The sequence below is a fragment of the Halichoerus grypus genome, chromosome 14, assembly GCF_964656455.1.
Source record: "Halichoerus grypus chromosome 14, mHalGry1.hap1.1, whole genome shotgun sequence".
NCBI classification, from domain to species: domain Eukaryota; kingdom Metazoa; phylum Chordata; class Mammalia; order Carnivora; family Phocidae; genus Halichoerus; species Halichoerus grypus.
Genome location: NC_135725.1, coordinates 24362303 through 24380510, shown reverse-complemented (window position 1 = coordinate 24380510; position 18208 = coordinate 24362303). Strand labels below are relative to the sequence as shown.

At 33.8% G+C, this 18208-nt stretch overlaps 1 protein-coding gene across 5 annotated transcripts in view; it reads left to right on the top strand.

The window, feature by feature from the left end:
* The window catches only part of GKAP1 (G kinase anchoring protein 1), a 77659-nt gene that overhangs the window by 27775 nt on the left and 31676 nt on the right, over nucleotides 1-18208 (top strand). For all 5 annotated transcript variants that reach the window (XM_036090581.2, XM_036090580.2, XM_036090584.2 and 2 more), the window contains 2 exons: nucleotides 842-965; nucleotides 3310-3332. In XM_036090581.2, the coding sequence (XP_035946474.1) occupies nucleotides 842-965; nucleotides 3310-3332 (147 nt within the window). The remainder of the gene's footprint in view (nucleotides 1-841; nucleotides 966-3309; nucleotides 3333-18208) is intronic.

Here is an 18208-nt window from a genome sequence, read left to right as displayed (position 1 = left end):
AGTAAGGAAGGCAGGGTGAACATACTTAGTTTGGCGATGTGTACTGAACAGTCCAGTGAGTTGTTTGTGCATACAAAAATCATCAGTGTATAGGTAGAACTTTAAACTTTGAGGAACAATGGGTATAAAGCAAAAGAATAGCTTAAGAATGGAATAATGGTGAGAAGAGTTTGGAAATGAGAAGCCAGTGAAGGAGACTAAAGAGTAGTCAGAGTGTATTGAGAAAACCAAGAGATGTTTGAAAAAGTAGTGTCTTTGGATATGGCACTGTGGGGGAGGTTGACCTTAATTTTAGTGGCAGAGAACAGGGGAAGCCAGATTTGGCAGAGGTGGTGAGAAAGGAAATTGACTATAGATGATTGTCTTAAGTTTGGTCCTGAAATAAAGAAGAAGTGGCAACTAGGAGAGATTATAAACCACAAGGTATAGCTTTCTGTTTCTATTTTAATGTTTAAGAGGCAAGAGATTGAGTATATAAATAAAAAACAGCTATCCTGGGGTGCCTAGGTGGCTCTGTCAGTTAAGTGTCCAACTCTTGATTTCAGCTCAGGTCATGGTCTCAGGGTCATGAGATCCAGCCCTTTGTTGGGCTCTTGTTGAGAGTGGAGCCTGCTTAAGATCCCCTCTCTCACTTTCATTTTGCCCCTCCCCACCTGCGTGTGTGCTTTCTCTCTTAAAAAAAAAGCTATCCTTTTATACAATCTAGCTAGCTTCAAGTATTGATTTCTTTTTATTTGCAGTTTACCTTTAAAAAGTAAAATTCTAATATATTACCTATAACAGTATGCTGATTTTTTACCAGTGTAAATCAAGCTTAATTATTTTTGGTAATTCTTTTTAGGAGTATGAAAATGCTGAAAATGCTTCAACTCAGTCAAAGGTTATGAATAAAAAAGATAAAAGAAAGAATCATCAGGGAAAAGACAAACCTCTCACAGTATCACTAAAAGATTTTCAATCTGAAGGTAATATATGTACGAAATCTATTATGCTAGAGAGACTATTTTAAGTCTTAAGTTTTAAGTTCCTTGTTAATTTTTAAAATAAGTAAAAATTGTTTTGTTAATGTGTTACTGAGATTGTGAAAAATGTAGACCTGTTTGGAAAGAAACAATTTGGGGGGTAGTTTAAAAGTAGTCATTAAATCCCCATAAAACTTCAGTATAAATACATCTTTTTGTATCGGAATTTGTCCATTTTCTAAAACTCACTGAAAATAAAAATTGTATTTGTAGTTTTTGAGTCATCTTGAAACATGATTATTGTCCTTATACATAAAGTGAATGGACTTGCACTAGACCAGGAATAGTATCTTCAGATTTCACCCATTATTGGTCAACCTCTTCAAATTATCTGGAACTACACCTTAGAAAATTAAAATACAAATTTTTAGAGTGAGACTTACTACCAGAAAACTTTATAATATCATTTGTATTTTTTTATTGAACAGAGAAGACAAGGAAACTACACCATTCACCAAACTTTTGAAGACAGACCATAAAGCACATTTTTTTTGACGTGGGGAATCGTGAAAACCCTAAGTCTATACTGTTAAATATGGTAGCCACTATTCATGTGTGGCGATTTAAATATAAACTGATTAAAATGAACTAAAATAAAAAAATTCGTTAGTTGCATTAGCCACATTTCAAATGCTCAGTAACTACATGTGACTAGTAGCTTCCACATTAGATAGCATAGGTATGGAACATGACTATAATTACAGAAAATTTTTTTGGACAGCGTTGTGCTTATGCCAGTCAGAATAGTTGCTGACAAATGAACAGTTGTTTGTTCATTGATAGTGATCTGTTTGATTCATATGAATTAATACATTGGGCATTTGTTCTGTGAGGATTAATACTACAGCAATAATCTAAAAAAAAAAAAAAAAAACCACAATGAAATACTTTACCGTTTTCAGAAGCAAGCCTATTTGTGAAATTAGGAATAAATTTAAAGCATTATATTGCTTTGGTTTAAGGATCAGGATGGTTTTTCCTATAGTCTGCCTCTCTTACTAAGTTTCTTATTTGAGGTTAAAAGAACGGATGTATGTTAGCGTTTTCAATTTTGGCAAGAATGATTTTATATAAAATATATTTCATTAAAAACTAGGCAGAAACATGAAAAGAATGCTTTTGAAAACTTCTTTATTTTTCATGTTTGATTATAAGTACTATGTAAATTTATTAGATGGATTAAGAAAGACATCAATATGGTACTGTTAAAGGGAAGGTAGATGACTATTTCAAGACATGATTAAAGCAGTCATGATTCTTTCTCAGGTTCTGGCATTACATTGTATGCTAGACACTAGAAGAATGGCTGTGATGTTAGGGATAAAAAGGAAATTAGGGATAATTAGGATTTTGTAGCTTGAGCTGAAACTTGTGATTTTGACATTTATTATACTTACAGACCCTATTCTGATCAACAGATGCTTTAGAGAGCTGGACCAGCTTTTAAATTCTCAGTCATATGATTGCTATTCTATTAAATTATTGTTAGTCTTTGAGAATAGAAATTTTCTTCTATGCACAAGAAGCAATGTTAAATATTAGATATCCCAGTCATCTCTAATTTAAATAATAACACTTACTACCTCTATGTACTTTAGTTTCAACCTTGTATCTGTATGGATTCCCTTATGTCTTCCTTTTCCTCATTCTGTAATCCCTTTCCAGAAATGTTGTGTTGTTACTAAGTCAATGATTTGCTTAATCTGGATATATTTCTTATTGCCTTCTTTCTTTTCATTTTATAAATATACATCAATTTTTAAGATTTCTGATAGTATTATCACATCACTATGATGTATATTTTTAAAAGAAACTAAGAGTTTTAAAGGACACAAATTACTATTCTGCTTTTTATTTTTTTCCACAAAGGCAGTGTTCTGTACAATTTTGCAGTTACAGTACCCTGTGATTTGATTTTAGACATATTTGCTTCCCTTTTTGTCCCCCCCCAAATTGTGTGAAACCAAAGACCTAAATAATTTAGAATTCAAATGTTTAAAATTTAATAATACGCTGTGGTATGGGTGGCATTTACTGGGATATAAGATATAGCCCCTAAGCAGAGCAAATTAGTAATTATATGTTGAAATTTAACATCTTATACCTAGAGAGGGAAATCTGATATCTTAGATAACCCCCAAATGACTTCTGTAACTCTTATTATAATTTTAAAATTCTCAGTTACTTTAAATATTTTTACATATTGGGTATAATAATTATTAATACTAATAAAATATTAATATTGTTAATTTTTTCAATGAATTTTCATCATTTTTTTCATTTACAGATCACATTAGTAAAAAGACTGAGGTAAGTGTTATTGTAACCATCTTTATTCTAGAAAACACTTGATGATTTTAAGAATAATACTTCACTGTTTGGCAGTAAGTCTTTTTTGAGACCTAGCCATTTAAAGGACAACGCATAGATTTGTTGTGAATGAATTTAGTCCTGTCGATCTGGCTATTATAAGGATATAAAATATATTACAGTAGAATAAAAATACCATTTGCATGAAGGAAATGTGAAGGAAGTATATTATTTGGCTTTAGTATCCTCATTTAGTATCCTAACCCACACCAAAGATTTACCACATGTAAGCTTAAAATTTTAGGGAAAAGTGGTGTAACACTCCAGTCTTTATTAAAAATATCCTGATATCCTGAAACAGAGTCTCAAGATATTTTGGAATTATGGAAGTTGTGAGATAAGATATGATTCTATAGTTTATAGCTATCGATCATATACTACTCTTAACATTCACCATTAGAGGGTAGTGCTCCCTACACATAACTTCCTAGGGCTATTGATAACTTTTTTTTTTTTTTTTAAGACTCCAGTACCAGATTCTACAAATCTTTTAGAATTGGGAGGTACTACTATAAAATATCTTCTAGTATTGAAGAAGGTACTAATAAAATGTTAGGAGTTATTTTGACTACTAATTTGAAAGTTTCCCTATTATATTATGTATATATTCTTGTTAGTAATTCCATCAGTTGATTTTTTGAATGGTCAGAGATGTTCCTTGTTTTCACGTTGTAATACATATATGGTTTTTGACCAGTTTTGATGTTGTTTCAAGTATTTGCTTGACAGGTCAGGAAAATGAAATCATCTCTAGGAAACCACGTATAAATAACTCTGTGTCTATAGTCCTTAACTATGCACACAAGCACGAAATTGATTTGTTAAAATGGATGGTGGAAATTCTTTTTATTTAAAAACTACTGTTACCATTTTTTAGATTAAAATTTAAATGACCACAAATATAGTCTGAGTATTCATTTTATGTTTGAAGCGGAAAACAAGTACTTTTGGACTGATTCCATTTTTTTAATCCATTGACTTACTTGGAGGATAGGTTTATGCAAATAAGAAAGCAGATACAAACGGTACACCCTGTTCCTAAGAGACGACCAGCAGCTGTTAGTGGAGGGAAAAATAATTTTTATAAACTGTTTCATGCTTTTCCTTCTTTCCTGATTTGAAAGAGGAAAAAAAATTCAGACTGACAGGATCTCATGTATTTAATATATTCAATCCAAGTTGTATTTAAACAAGCATAGGTAGGTGACACAGCATATATTTTGTCTTTTATTATAGTTCTAGAGCTGTGTTCTGATTGTCTTCTGTTAATAATTTGATATGTAATAAAATTCACTTTGAATGATCCTAATTAATAAGACATTTTCTACTTTTGTAAATGCAGTCTAATTATAATTTATTTCCTACATAACTACTTTAAGAAATTGGTCAAAAGAACATGTAATTCACATTATCCTTGATACTTGTTAAAAATATACCAAAGTTATGTTCCATTTCATTAGAGGTGTTACTTTGTTGAGACTTGAATATTTAAGTGTTGTAGCATTTATGCCATTACTCTAGGAATCTAGAAGAGCTTTTTCAGAGAGTTCAAAAATAAATCTGAAAAAAATGTCTGATTTCAAGTCTAAAATGAGATATGCTTTCTACTCCTAGAAGTATACAAGTCTTTGTTACATATGTATGCTCAGTAATTGACTTATTTTTCCATCTCTAATTTGTTACTTAAGCCAAGAGATGTTTTTCCCCCGTGGGAACTTTAAAATTCCTAACCTCTCTTGAGAACAGTATGCATCTCATCCATTCCTTCTTAAATCAGGTATTTACTGGATAAAATTCAAAAGAGAAAAGTTTTTTGTTTGTTTTTTTACTTTATTGCTAGGTGATGAGGAGTACTTGAACTTCCTGTATATTCCTCTAACTGCCATCTAAACTTGTTCTCAGGTTGATTTCATCATTCCCCTTTTTCTTTCTCCATCCACCTTGATTATGTTATTAATCTCCATGCTTTCTTTGTAATCTCTCTTACCTTGAAATGATTAGAATAAAATTGACATTTGCAGGAGTAGAGGATGGGAACAATTAATTTTTCTTCCTTAAATGACCAGGAAATCTTGGTTGCCACTGCTACACCAGTCCCCTATCCATTCTTCAGTATAGTCAAGAACATCCCATAAGAATTCTAGACAAGAAGAATGAATAAAGAATAGGTGCTTGTATATTCCTCTTAGAAACCTTAACTGATCATGCCTTTTAAGGAGCATTATTTGATCCTTAAAGTTGTTTTTAATTTTCACGTGTTGCCTTTTTAAACACTGGTGCTGCAGGTTGGAGTATCTCATAGGTACTGCTTCCTCTTTAGCTCCACTTTTATCTTGCCTTCCCAGCCCCAGTCCTTCTAGTACCATTCAATAGCTTTAAAATTTTTAGTGATCATCCTATGTCTTAAAGTCTAAAAGGTCAAGTCTTCAATATGCTTGACTAGACTATCTCTAGAAGAGTACCCAAGAAGTTGTAACAGTGGTTGTCAAAGGGTGGGGGGAGGAGGGCTTATTGGGATAGGAGAGAGGCTGCTTTTCACAATGTAAATTTTGAAGTTTTCTATTATGTCTGTGTACTGTGTATTTAAAAATTACATCAAAAATAAAAAGCAACTGGGTGAGAGAGGGAACGGGGGAACAAACCTGGTCTTATCTGGCTGCATACCCTAGTTCCTTTTTTTGCACAATGCTTCCTGCATGTCTACCTTAGATATATGAGCTTGGATGAATAACTTATTCATTTAGGTCCTCATTATATTAGCTGAAAAGTAAGGTTGACTCTGTTGATTTCTAAAATTATGATAAATTATCAGTGTGCAATTAAATATTATATGCTAAAAATTGAACCCTATAGTTAACACTACCAAGATACAAGAGAACAGCAATAATAGCCCATTAAATTTTAAAAGCAAATAAATTCTACCTAGTTTTTAAAAATCTCACCTAAAATCTGGCTTTTCCTAAGCAACTCAGCCTGTTTCCTCCTCCTCAATGTCCTGAACTCATTTTTGTTCCCATGCCTTTCCTTATTTGTGTTTATTATATTTGTTAACCCTCTTATGTTGTAAGTAAGAGATGCCCAACTCAATCCAACATAAGCAAGAAAGAGATGCTTATTTGGGTGGTATAACAAACCAGGAAGGATAGGGAAAGAGCTGGCCTTATAGTTGACTGGATCCAGGGATTTATATAGGTTTAGGATTCTTCATTTCTCTCACGAGTCTCAGTTGCTATCTAAGGCTTCACCTCCTGACAGATCGAATGGTTACTAGGGGATCTTGAGGTTACATCCTTATAGGATTTCCTATAAATTGTTAATTAGCTTTTGAGTCTTGATAGGTTAAAGTTCAGTTTTTCTTTGAGGAGATGAGGGAAGCAAGAATATTCCCTACATGGTGTGATATGCTTTCTATCATATCACATTAGGGGACATAGAATGGTTATTTTTATGATAAAATTGATCTCCTTAAAGAAATGGCTATTACTAACATAAATGATCACATAAATGTATAAAAGACAGACAAATCTCCTTTACAGAAAATTCCAAATAATTTATGTAGATATTCCCCTTCCAGGAGAGGGAACTTAACTCCTTCCACTCTTCTTGAGTATGGGTTGTGCTTAGTAACTTGCTTCCAAAGAGTAGAGTACAGAAAGAGGGAGGGAAATTAGTTTTACACTGTAGAAATCTGGCAAACACAACCTTGACCAGGTGATCAATATTAATATTATTAGTGATATATCATGTTGATAGCACATAACCTTGATACGATGTGATAAGAATGGCCTATACTTCTGTGGTTCCCAGCCCCCTACCCCAAATCACATAAACCCGGTCAAACCATGATAAAAACATCAGACAAATCCAAATTAAGGGCCACTCTACAAAATACCTGACCTGAATAACTCAAAACTTTCAAGGTCATCAAAAACTAAGTCTGAGAATTTGTCATGGACAGAGAAGGCTAAGGAGAAATGATAAATGTAATATATATCCTGGATGGAATCTTGGAATAGGAAAAGAACATTAGGGGAAAACTAGTGTAATGTGAATGAAATGTAGAATCTAGTTATAGTATTGTATCAGTGTTGGTCCTTTAGTGGTAAAACATACTATAATAATATAAGATGTTATCAACAGGGAAAATGGAGTGAGCGATATGTGGAAACTGTCATCCAAAACTTTTCTGTAAATCTAAGAGTATTCTAAAGTTAAAAGTTTATTTAAAAATTTGATCAATGGGTTCAGATGTTGTCAACCATTATAAAGTTTCCCCTCAGAGTTGCACTCAGTGCCTTTTGTAGCTATTAATGATGATTTCCTTTATCCATTATTTTTTTAGAGTGTGTTCTTCATTAAACTTAAATTTTTACTTCAAGAATACATGCATATAATAGTAATTGAATGGTAGAGGAGAGTTTATGAAACCAATAGTCTCCCAGCTATTTCCCTTCCCTTACTACTTTTGAAAAAATCTTTCTCATATTTCACGAATGACCTGCATCAAGCCATGGAAAAGTGTTTAGAGTTTTTCAGAACACACTGTGTTTTTTCATGCTACCTTGTCTACCTATGTATTCTTCTCTTCCATCTTTTTCAGTGGTGTCTTGTGAATGAATAGTTGTTAGTTCTTCTGGGAGAGGGAGCGAAGTCAGGAACAATCTAAGTTGCCATCTAGGTGATGTCACTCTTCTGCCATCTTTATTTGCCTAAACTAATGCTTCAGAACTTGGCTAAAGAGTCATTTTTTTCTGGTCTCAGTTAGATGTGCAGAATATTCTGTATATACTTCATAGCACTCAACACTGTTATCATTGTTTTGCTTCTTTAGAATTTGAGTTCCGGGGCGCCTGGGTGGCTTAGTCGGTTAAGCGTCTGCCTTCGGCTCAGGTCATAATCCCAGGGTCCTGGGATCGAGCCCCGTATCTGGCTCCTGGCTCGGTGGGGAGCCTGCTTCTCCCTCTCCTTCTGCCTCTCTCCCTGCTCATGCTCTCTCTCTCTTGGTATCTCTGTGTCTCAAATGAATAAATAAAATCTTAAAAAAAAAAAAAAGAATTTGAGTTCCTGGAGGTCTGGGGCCATATCTCGTTGATTTAGTTTTCCTGATTCCTGTCACGTAGTAGGTAATGTAAATGGGGAAGTTGGTTGATGAATGAATGAATGTTCTCTCTTCTCACTGAAACCTTCTCTAGCCTTTCTGGGTCTCTTTCTCCCATATATTTTTACAACATAACAGAGGCACATAGATTTTATTTCTTCTCTTAGTTCAAGCACATTGTTAGGGTCTTCTGCTTAGTGGAGTATTGCATGAAGTAGAATTGTGAGACTGCATCCTTATTCAGCAGCAAAAAATTTCACTATCGATTAATTACATTTGCCATTTATAAAAGAGGAAAAAGTGCGTGTCTTACAGGCACTTGCCATTTCTGACGTATATGGAAGAGTGCTTAATTACTGTATTTGTTACTATGTGTTAGTTTTGGTCTTTTTCCCTAGATTGTGAGTTCCATGAGAGTAGCCTATGTGTTGCATGATAAGGGCTTAGTAAATAAACATCTCAAGTTCAAGACTTGAGTCCACCAGAGTCTGTCCTAGTGGGGAGAAGGTAGACTTACCCCATATATAATGTCATCTTTAATATAAGAGCTCACTTAAGAATGCCATTATTTAGATTTTCCCTTGAAATAAGTTCAGAGCATTCAAGTGTAGTGAAAGAGAAATTGCACATATAGATAGAGCATTTGAGGTTTGCATATTACCATGTATTAATGTATCTTAAAACTATAAAGCTGGGAGGCTGTTCTTCTAAAGGTGTCTTAGAGTCCCTGGAAGTATGAAACGAATTGTTGATCAAGCATTAATATTTGTCAGTTTACTCTATAAATGATGTATTCTTCATTTAGGAAATAGGGACTCAGTGGGAAGCTAGGTTTGTTTGCTTTTTATTAAGAAGTATAATTTACGCACAATAGAATATACACGTCTTAAGTGTGGAATTTGATGAGGTTTGACACATAAATATACGACCCACATCCCTAACAAGGTAAAGAACATTTTCATCACTCCAGAAAGTTCCCTTCTACCCCATGCCAGTCCTTTTTTCATGTCATCCCCTGCCCCCCACAGGCAACCACTGTTGTGATTTCTATCATCATAGATTAATTCTGCCTCTTTATTTGAAGTAAAGCATACAGTATGTTATTCTCTGGTCTGGCTCTTTCCCTCCCAGAATGTTGCAGGTTCATTGATGTTGTGTGTATCAGTAGTTTTTTCCTATTCATTGTTAAATTGTATTCCGTGGTATAAATATATCGTAATGTGTTTATTTATTCTCCTGTTGATGGACATTTAGTTTGTTTCCATTTTTTGGACCATTAGGAATAAGGCTATTAGAACATTTTTTATGATCTCACTGAAGAGGAATTCTTAATCTCAGGAAACAAACTGAGGGTTGCTGGAGTGGTGGGGGGTGGGAGGGATGGGGTGGCTGGGTGATAGACATTGGAGAGGCTATGTGCTATGGTGAGCACTGTGAATTGTGTAAGACTGATGAATCACAGACCTGTACCTCTGAAACAAATAATACATTATATGTTAAAAAAAAAAAAGATAGTAGGAAGAGAGAAGTGAAAGGGGGGGAATCAGAGGGGGAGACGAACCATGAGAGACTATGGACTCTGAGAAACAAACTGAAGGTTCTAGAGGGGAGGGGGTGGGAGGATGGGTTAGCCCGGTGATGGGTATTAAAGAGGGCACATATTGAATGGAGCACTGGGTGTTATACGCAAACAATGAATCATGGAACACTACATCAAAAACTAATGATGTAATGTATGGTGATTAACATAACATAATAAAATAAAATTAAAAAAACATTATTTTATTTTTTAATTTTTATTTTTTTAAAGATTTTATTTATTTATTTGAGAGAGAGAGAATAAGAGAGAGCACATGAGAGGGGGGAGGGTCAGAGGGAGAAGCAGACTCCCTGCCGAGCAGGGAGCCTGATGCGGGACTCGATCCAGGGACTCCAGGATCATGACCTGAGCCGAAGGCAGTCGCCTAACCAACTGAGCCACCCAGGCGCCCCCCCAAAAAAAAACATTTTTTAAAAACAGCTTTATTTAGGGGCACCTGGCTGGCTCAGTTGGTAGAGCATGTGACTCTTGAACTTGGGGTCATGAGTTTGAGCCCCATGTTGGGTGTAAAGATTACTTAAATAAAATAAAATAAAATATTTTAAAAACCCAGGTTTATTTAGGTATAGTTTACATACTATAAAGTTATCCATTAAAGTGTATAATTCAGCTGATTTTAGTATATTTACAGAGTTGTGCAGCCATTACTGTAATTAATTTTATAATATTTTTGTGATCCCCATAGGAAACCTCATGCTTATTACCAGTTATTCCCTGTACTCCTTTGGTCCTAACCCCACACCCCGACTTAGGTAACCACTATATCATTTGTATAGATTTGCCTATTCTGGACATTTAGTATAAATGGAATCATACAAAATGTGGTTTTTGAGATTTCTTACACTTAGCAGAATGTTTTTAAGTTCATTCATGTAACATCTGTCAGTACTTCATTCCTTTTTATCACTAATAGTATTCCATTGTATTTGATTTTATTTACACATTAATTACTTGGACATTTGGGGTTTTCTACCTTCTTTTTTTCTTTTTTTTTTAAATAGGCTCCATGCCCAGCGTGGAGCCCAGTGCAGGGCTTGAACTCACAACCCTGAGATCAAGACCTGAGCTGAGATCAAGAGTCAGAAGCTTAGGGGCGCCTGGGTGGCTAAGTCGTTAAGCATCTGCCTTCGGCTCAGGTCATGATCCCAGGGTCCTGGGATCAAGCCCCACGTCGGGCTCCCTGCTCAGCGGGTATTCTGTTCCTCCCTCTCCCTCTGTCTTCTGCTTGTGTTCCCTCTCTTGCTGTGTCTCTCTCTGTCAAACAAATAAATAAAATCTTTAAAAAAAAGAGAGAAGCTTAACCGACTGAGCCACTCAGGTGCCCCGGTTGTTTCCACTTTTTAAATTATGAATAATGCTGCTATGCACATTCACGTACAAGTCCTTACATATTTAATTTCTCTTAGGTAAAAACCTAAGAATGAAATTGCTATGTCATGGGGTAGATGTTATGTTTGCTAATTTTTTTTTTCATTTTTAAAAATTTGAGTGTAGTTGACACACAATGTTACATTAGTTTCAGGTACATAACACAGTGATTTGACAAGTTATATGTTAGATGTTCACCACAAGTGTAGCTTCTGTCTGTCACCATACAATGCTCTTATGGTATCACTGGCTATATACCTTATGCTGTACCTTTTATTCTCTTGATGTGTGTTTAACTGTAAGAAACTGCTGTTTTCCAAAGTGGATATACTATTTTAGACTTGTTAGAGGTACAGGGGTTTGTGAAATAAAGAAAGTTATTTTTGCATTCCTGGTAGGAAGGCTGACAAAAGGTTTTTTATGATGCTAGCTTTAGTTCCTTTCACTATAGCTGAAGAAACAGTTTCAATAATTATTTGTATTTCTGTATGCCACTAACAGTGTAATTAAAATCAAAATGCTTTTTACAGTAATATAATAATACCTAGGAATAAATTTAATAAAAATGTGTAAGGCCTATATTGGGAAAATTACAAAACTTTATTGCAAGCAAGTAGACTTAAGTGGAGGAATATACCTTAACTTATTATCATAAAGATATCACTTTTTCTCAAATTAATCTGTAAAATCAGTGCAATCCCAACCAAAACCACAATTTAGTTTTTTCTTAATTGAAGTTGACCTGCAAGATTATATTAGTTTCGGGTGTATAGCATAACAATTCAACATTTATATACATTACAAAATACTACAGTAAGTATAGTTACCATCTGTCACCATACAAAGTTATTACAAATATTATTGAGAATGTTCCCTAAGCTGTACTTTAAATCCCCATGACTTATTTATTTTATAACTGTAAGCTTGTACATCTTAATCTCCTTAATGTTTTACCCACCCGCCCCTTACAACCACCAGTTTGTTCTCTGTATTTGAGTCTGTTTGTTTCATTTTGACAATTTAGTTTTTAAGCTAAAAACTAAAGCACTTCTAAAAAATTAATATGGAAGTGCAAAGGACCAAAAATAACTAAAACATTCTTGAAGAAAAAGATAGGGGAATTTGCCCAATCAAATATCAAGATTTTTTATAAAATTAATAATTAATACAGTAAGGTATAGGCATAATGATAGATAAATAGACTATTAGAACAAAATAGCACAGAAATAGGCCAACCACCCAACCATGAATGTAACCTTGATCTGTAACAGAGTGATATGGAATACTACTGGGTAAAGGATGAACTTTTTTTATTTTATTTTATTTTTTTTAAAGATTTTATTTATTTATTTGAGAGAGAGAGAATGAGAGAGAGCACATGAGAGGGGGGAGGGTCAGAGGGAGAAGCAGACTCCCTGCCGAGCAGGGAGCCCGATGTGGGACTCGATCCAGGGACTCCAGGATCATGACCTGAGCCGAAGGCAGTCGCTTAACCAACTGAGCCACCCAGGCGCCCAGGATGAACTTTTTTTAAATACATGGTTTTGGGCAATTGAGTATTTTTATGGAAAAAAGATTAGATTATTACTTCATGTCATACATAAAAATTCACTCACAGTGGATCAAAGACCTAAAAGTCAAAGGCTATGTTAACAAAACTTGTAGGTGCTAATACGGGAATATTTTTTTATAACTTTAGGGTAGGAAAGATAAAACCCACTAGCTTTAAATTTATACTTTAAGGACTTCTTTCCATCAAAATATATTAGAAAAGTGAAAGGATGATCTTCAGAGTAGGAAAAGATTTTTTTCTAAAATAGAACTCATTGAAGAATCGAAAAAGCAAGTATTCACAAAAGAGGATATTTATATGGCTTAAAAACATATAAAAAGGTGTTCAACCTCATTAGTAATCATGGAAATGCAAATTAAAACCACAAAGAGAATATTACTTAACCTCCAGTTTAGCAAAAATCCAAGCATCTGATGATATGTGTGTGTGTGTAATTAAGGATTTTATTTTTAAGTAATCTCCACATCCAACATGGAGCTTGAATTTACAACCCCAAGATCAAGAGTTACATGCTCTACCACTGAGCCAGCCAGGTGCCCCCAAAGCATCTGATGATTTGAGTTGTTGGTGAGAATATGGAATAATGGTATACTGCTTATGAAGAGGTAACTCGTTACAGTTTTAAAACGTTCAACATAGTACTGGAAGTCCTAGCCAGAGCAATTAGGCAAGAAAAAGAAATAAAAGACATCCAAATCAGAAAGGAAGAAGTAAAACTGTCACTACTTGTAGATGACATGATATTGTGTATAGAAAAGGCCCAATAAAGACTCCACCAAAAACTATTAGAAGTAATAAATTAATTCATTAAAGTTGCAGAATATGAAATGAATATACAAAAATCTGTTGCATTTCTATACAATAATAATAACAACCTATCAGAGAAATTAAGGAGAACAATCCCATTTACAGTTGCATCAAAAAGAATAAAATACCTAGGAATAAATTTAATCAAGGAGTTGAAAGACTTGTAGACTAAAAACTATAAGACATTGATGAAAGAAATTGAGGAAGACACAAATAAATGGAAAGATACCCCATGCTCATGGATTAGAAGAATTAATATTGTTAAAATGTCCATGCTACCCAAAGCAATCTATAGATTCACCTCAATCCCTATCAAGATTCCAGTGGGATTTTTCACAGAAATAGAACAGAAAATCCTAAAATTTGTATGGAACCACAAAAGACCCTGAATAGCCAAAGCAATGTAGAAAAAGAAGAACAAAACTGGAGATATCATGCTCCCTGATTTCAAGCTGTACTACATAGCTATAGTAATCAAAACAGTATGGTATTGGTGTAAAAACAGACAGTCCAATGGTACAAAATAGAGAAGCTCAGAAATAAATCCACACATATGTGGCCAATGAATTTATGACAAAGGAAGCAAGAATATACAATTGGGAATGGACGGTCTCTTCAATAAATGGTATTGGGAAAACTGGACCACTATCTTATACAATACACAAAAATTAACTTAAAATTGATTAAAGACTTGAATATAAGACGTAAAACCCTAAAACTCCTAGAAAAGTTAGCAAAAAAAAAAAAAAAATGAAACCTTGCCATGTGTGATAACATGATGAACATAGTGGATGTTATGCTAAGTAAAATAAGTCAGGCAGAGTAAGACAAATACCGTATGATTTAACTTATATGTGGAATCTAAAAATATGAGCAAACAAAACTCATAAATAGATTCATAAACAGGACAAATTAGTGGTTGCCAGAGGGGAGGGTGGTAGAGGAATGAGCAAGATTGAAGGGGATTAAGAAGTACAAACTTGAAGTTACAAATAAGTTATAGAGATGAAAAGTACAGCATAGGGGATATAGTCAATAATATAACATTGAATGGTGACTACACTTACTGTGGTGAGCATTGTGAAACGTATAGAATTGTTGAATCACTGTATTGTACACTTGAAATGAATGTAGCATTGTATGTCAGCTACAATTAAAAAAGAAAGCTCCTATAAGAAAACATAAGTGGTAAGCTTTACATTGCCGTTGGCAATGAGTTTTTTGGATTTGACCCCAAAAGTAGAGGCAATAAAAGCCAAAATAAACAAGTGGGACTCCATCAAACTGAAAAGCTTCTGCACTCCCAAGGAAACCATCATCAGAATGAAAAGGTAACCTATTGAATGAAAAAAAAATATTTGCAAGTTGTATACCTAATAAGGAGTTAATGTTCAAAAAATATAAAGAAGTTGTACAATTCAATAGCAAAAAAACCAAACAATTCACTAAAAAATGGGCAGAGGATATGGGTAGACATTTTTCCAAAGGAGACATACAGATGGCCAACGGGTACATGAAAAGATGTTCAACATGACTAATCACCAGGAAAATGCAAATCAAAACCACAGTGAGACATCACCTCACACCTGTTAGAAGAGCTATTATCAAAAGGACAAGAGAGAACAAATGTTGGCGAGGGTGTGGAGAAAAGGGAACCCTCATGTGTCATTGGTGGGAATGTCAATTGGTGCAGCCACTATGGAAAACAGTATGGAGGTTCCTCAAAAAATTAAAAATAGAACTACCATATGATCCATCAACCATGAAATGAATAACAAACTGTGGCAAATTTAGTCAATGGAATACTAATCAGCATTGAAAGTGAATGAATTACTGTTATCAGGAACAACATGATTCCATATAAAGTTCAAAAACAAGCAAAATTAAACTCATTTAGGGATGCATGCATAGGTTGACAGGCAATCAAATCAAAGAGATTATCACAAAAAGTTCAAATAGTCACACCTCTAATGAAGAAGAAAAGAGAAGCATGGAATATTTTGGGGTGCTAGCAGAGTTTTATTACCTTGAATAGTAACTTATAAGCATGTCACTTTATAATTATTCTTCAAACTGTATATATGCTTCATATGTTCTTAACATGCATAGATCTAAGGGTATTATGTTAAGTGAAATAAGTCAGACTGAGAAAGACAGATACCATATGATTTCACTCATATGTGTAACTTAATAAAACAAATGAATAAAGAAACAAACAAAAAGCAAAATCAGACCTGCAAATACAGAGAACAAACTGATGGTTGCCAGAGGAAAGTGGGGTGGAGAGATGGGCAAAATGGGTGAAGGGCAGTGGGAGATATAGGCTTCTAGTTATGGAATGAATGTCACAGGAATAAAAGGCACAGCATAGGGAATATAGTCAGTGATACTGTAATAGTGATGTATGTTGACAGATGGTAGCTACACTTGTGAGCACAGCGTAACATATAGAGAAGTTGAATCACTGTGTTGTATACCTGAATCTATAGTTGTGTGTCAACTATACTCAATTTAAAGATTCCAAAAAAAAATAAAAGCTTAAAATTGGATTTTCTTTATGCAAGTACAAAAGAGAAGTTATTTCTTAAAAGGATACTATTTATAGTAGCAACAAAAAATTATAAGGTACCTAAAGATCTAACAAAAGTTATGCAGAAACTTAATGGAGCAAATTATAAAATTTTATTGAAAGACAAAGATGACCTACATAGAAAGACATGCTGTTTGAGTGGATAAGAAGCTTTATTATAATGGAAGTAACAATTTTTCCCAAATTGTTTTTGCATTTCCAATGAAAATCCTAAAAGCTTTTTTTTACCCCTAAGAACTCAACAAATTACTAGTATGGAAGAACAAAGGCTAAAAAAAAAGCAAAGAGCTCCTAAAGAAGAACCAATATTTAATGTATTACCTGTCATTCATCAAGATTCCATATATGCAGTGGTCTATTTTTTGAGCTCTCTATTCTGTTCCAGTGGTTGATTTGTTCCTGTGCTAATTCCACAGTGTGCTCATTACTTAACATCATGTCTTATATGTGGAAAAGCAAGGGACGGTTGTTAGTCATATTGGGAAAAAGTCAAATTGGATCTCGATCTTTCATCGCACATTCAGATCTATTCCACATAGATTAAATACTTCTATGTGAAAGGCAATTGTACAACCCATAGAACTAGAAAATATGGAATATATTTTTGATGCTCTAGGTAGGGAAGATCTTAACAAAAACACCATAAAATGGATGGTTGGTAAATTGTTATTCAAAATCAGTAACTTATTTTTCACAAAAATATTAAAAAATGTAAAAAAGGGCACAATTGAGAGAACATGTTTTCAAAACACAACTCATTATCCAGACACAGAAAGAACTCCTATCATATGGTTAAAAAAGAGATGGCTGTTTTTGTTTTCTTGCTATCTCAAAGGATAGAAATTTTAAATGTAGTTAAGAGACATCAAGTGTTTTACAAAATCAAGCATTTTACAAAAACCATAAAAAATGTCCAACTTTGTAAATAAAATTTTTTAAATTAAACCCCCAAAACTTATGCAAAATGAATATTGTTTAGTGACATCTAATAAAACCAATAAAATATGGAAATAATAAACACTAAATTCATGTGAACAGTTACTCATACAATAGGGGACAAGGTACTGGTAATGTTCTAGTTTTTAAGTAAAATAGTGCTATCATGGGTGTTGTTTAAAAAAGAAAGTCTTATTGAGTTATAGTTTACATACCATAAAATTCACCCTTTGTTAAGTGTATAATTCAATACAGTAACTTATAATGAATTTAAAGAACTGTGCAACCATAACCATAGTCCATTTTTGAGATTTATCCATGTTACATTATAGTGTGTGTCAATAGTTCATCTCACTTCATTGCTGAATAGCATTTCATTATGTAAATGTTGTTTATTCAACAGTTGATGGAATTTGCTGTGAATATTTCATACATATCTTTGTGTAGATACTTGTTTTCATTTCTCTTAGGTGGATACTTAGGAGTGAAATTGCTGGGTTGTATGGTCAAGCTGTTTTCCAGAGTGTATCATTTTTCATTCCCACAAATGATGTATGAAGGTTCCAGTTTCTCCACATCCCTGCCAACACTTGATATTGTCTCTTCTTTTGATTGTAGCCATACTAATGGGTATGTAGTGTATCTCATTGTTGTTTTAATTTGCATTTCCCTGGTGACTAGTGATTTTGAACATCTTTTCATGCCCTCATCAGCCAGTCTTAATGTCTTCTTTGGTGAAATGTCTATTCACATATTTTGCCCATTTTTAAAGTATGTCATCTTATTGTTTTTGTGAGATTTATTTACACATTCTGGATACAAGTTCTTTATCAAGTATATTATT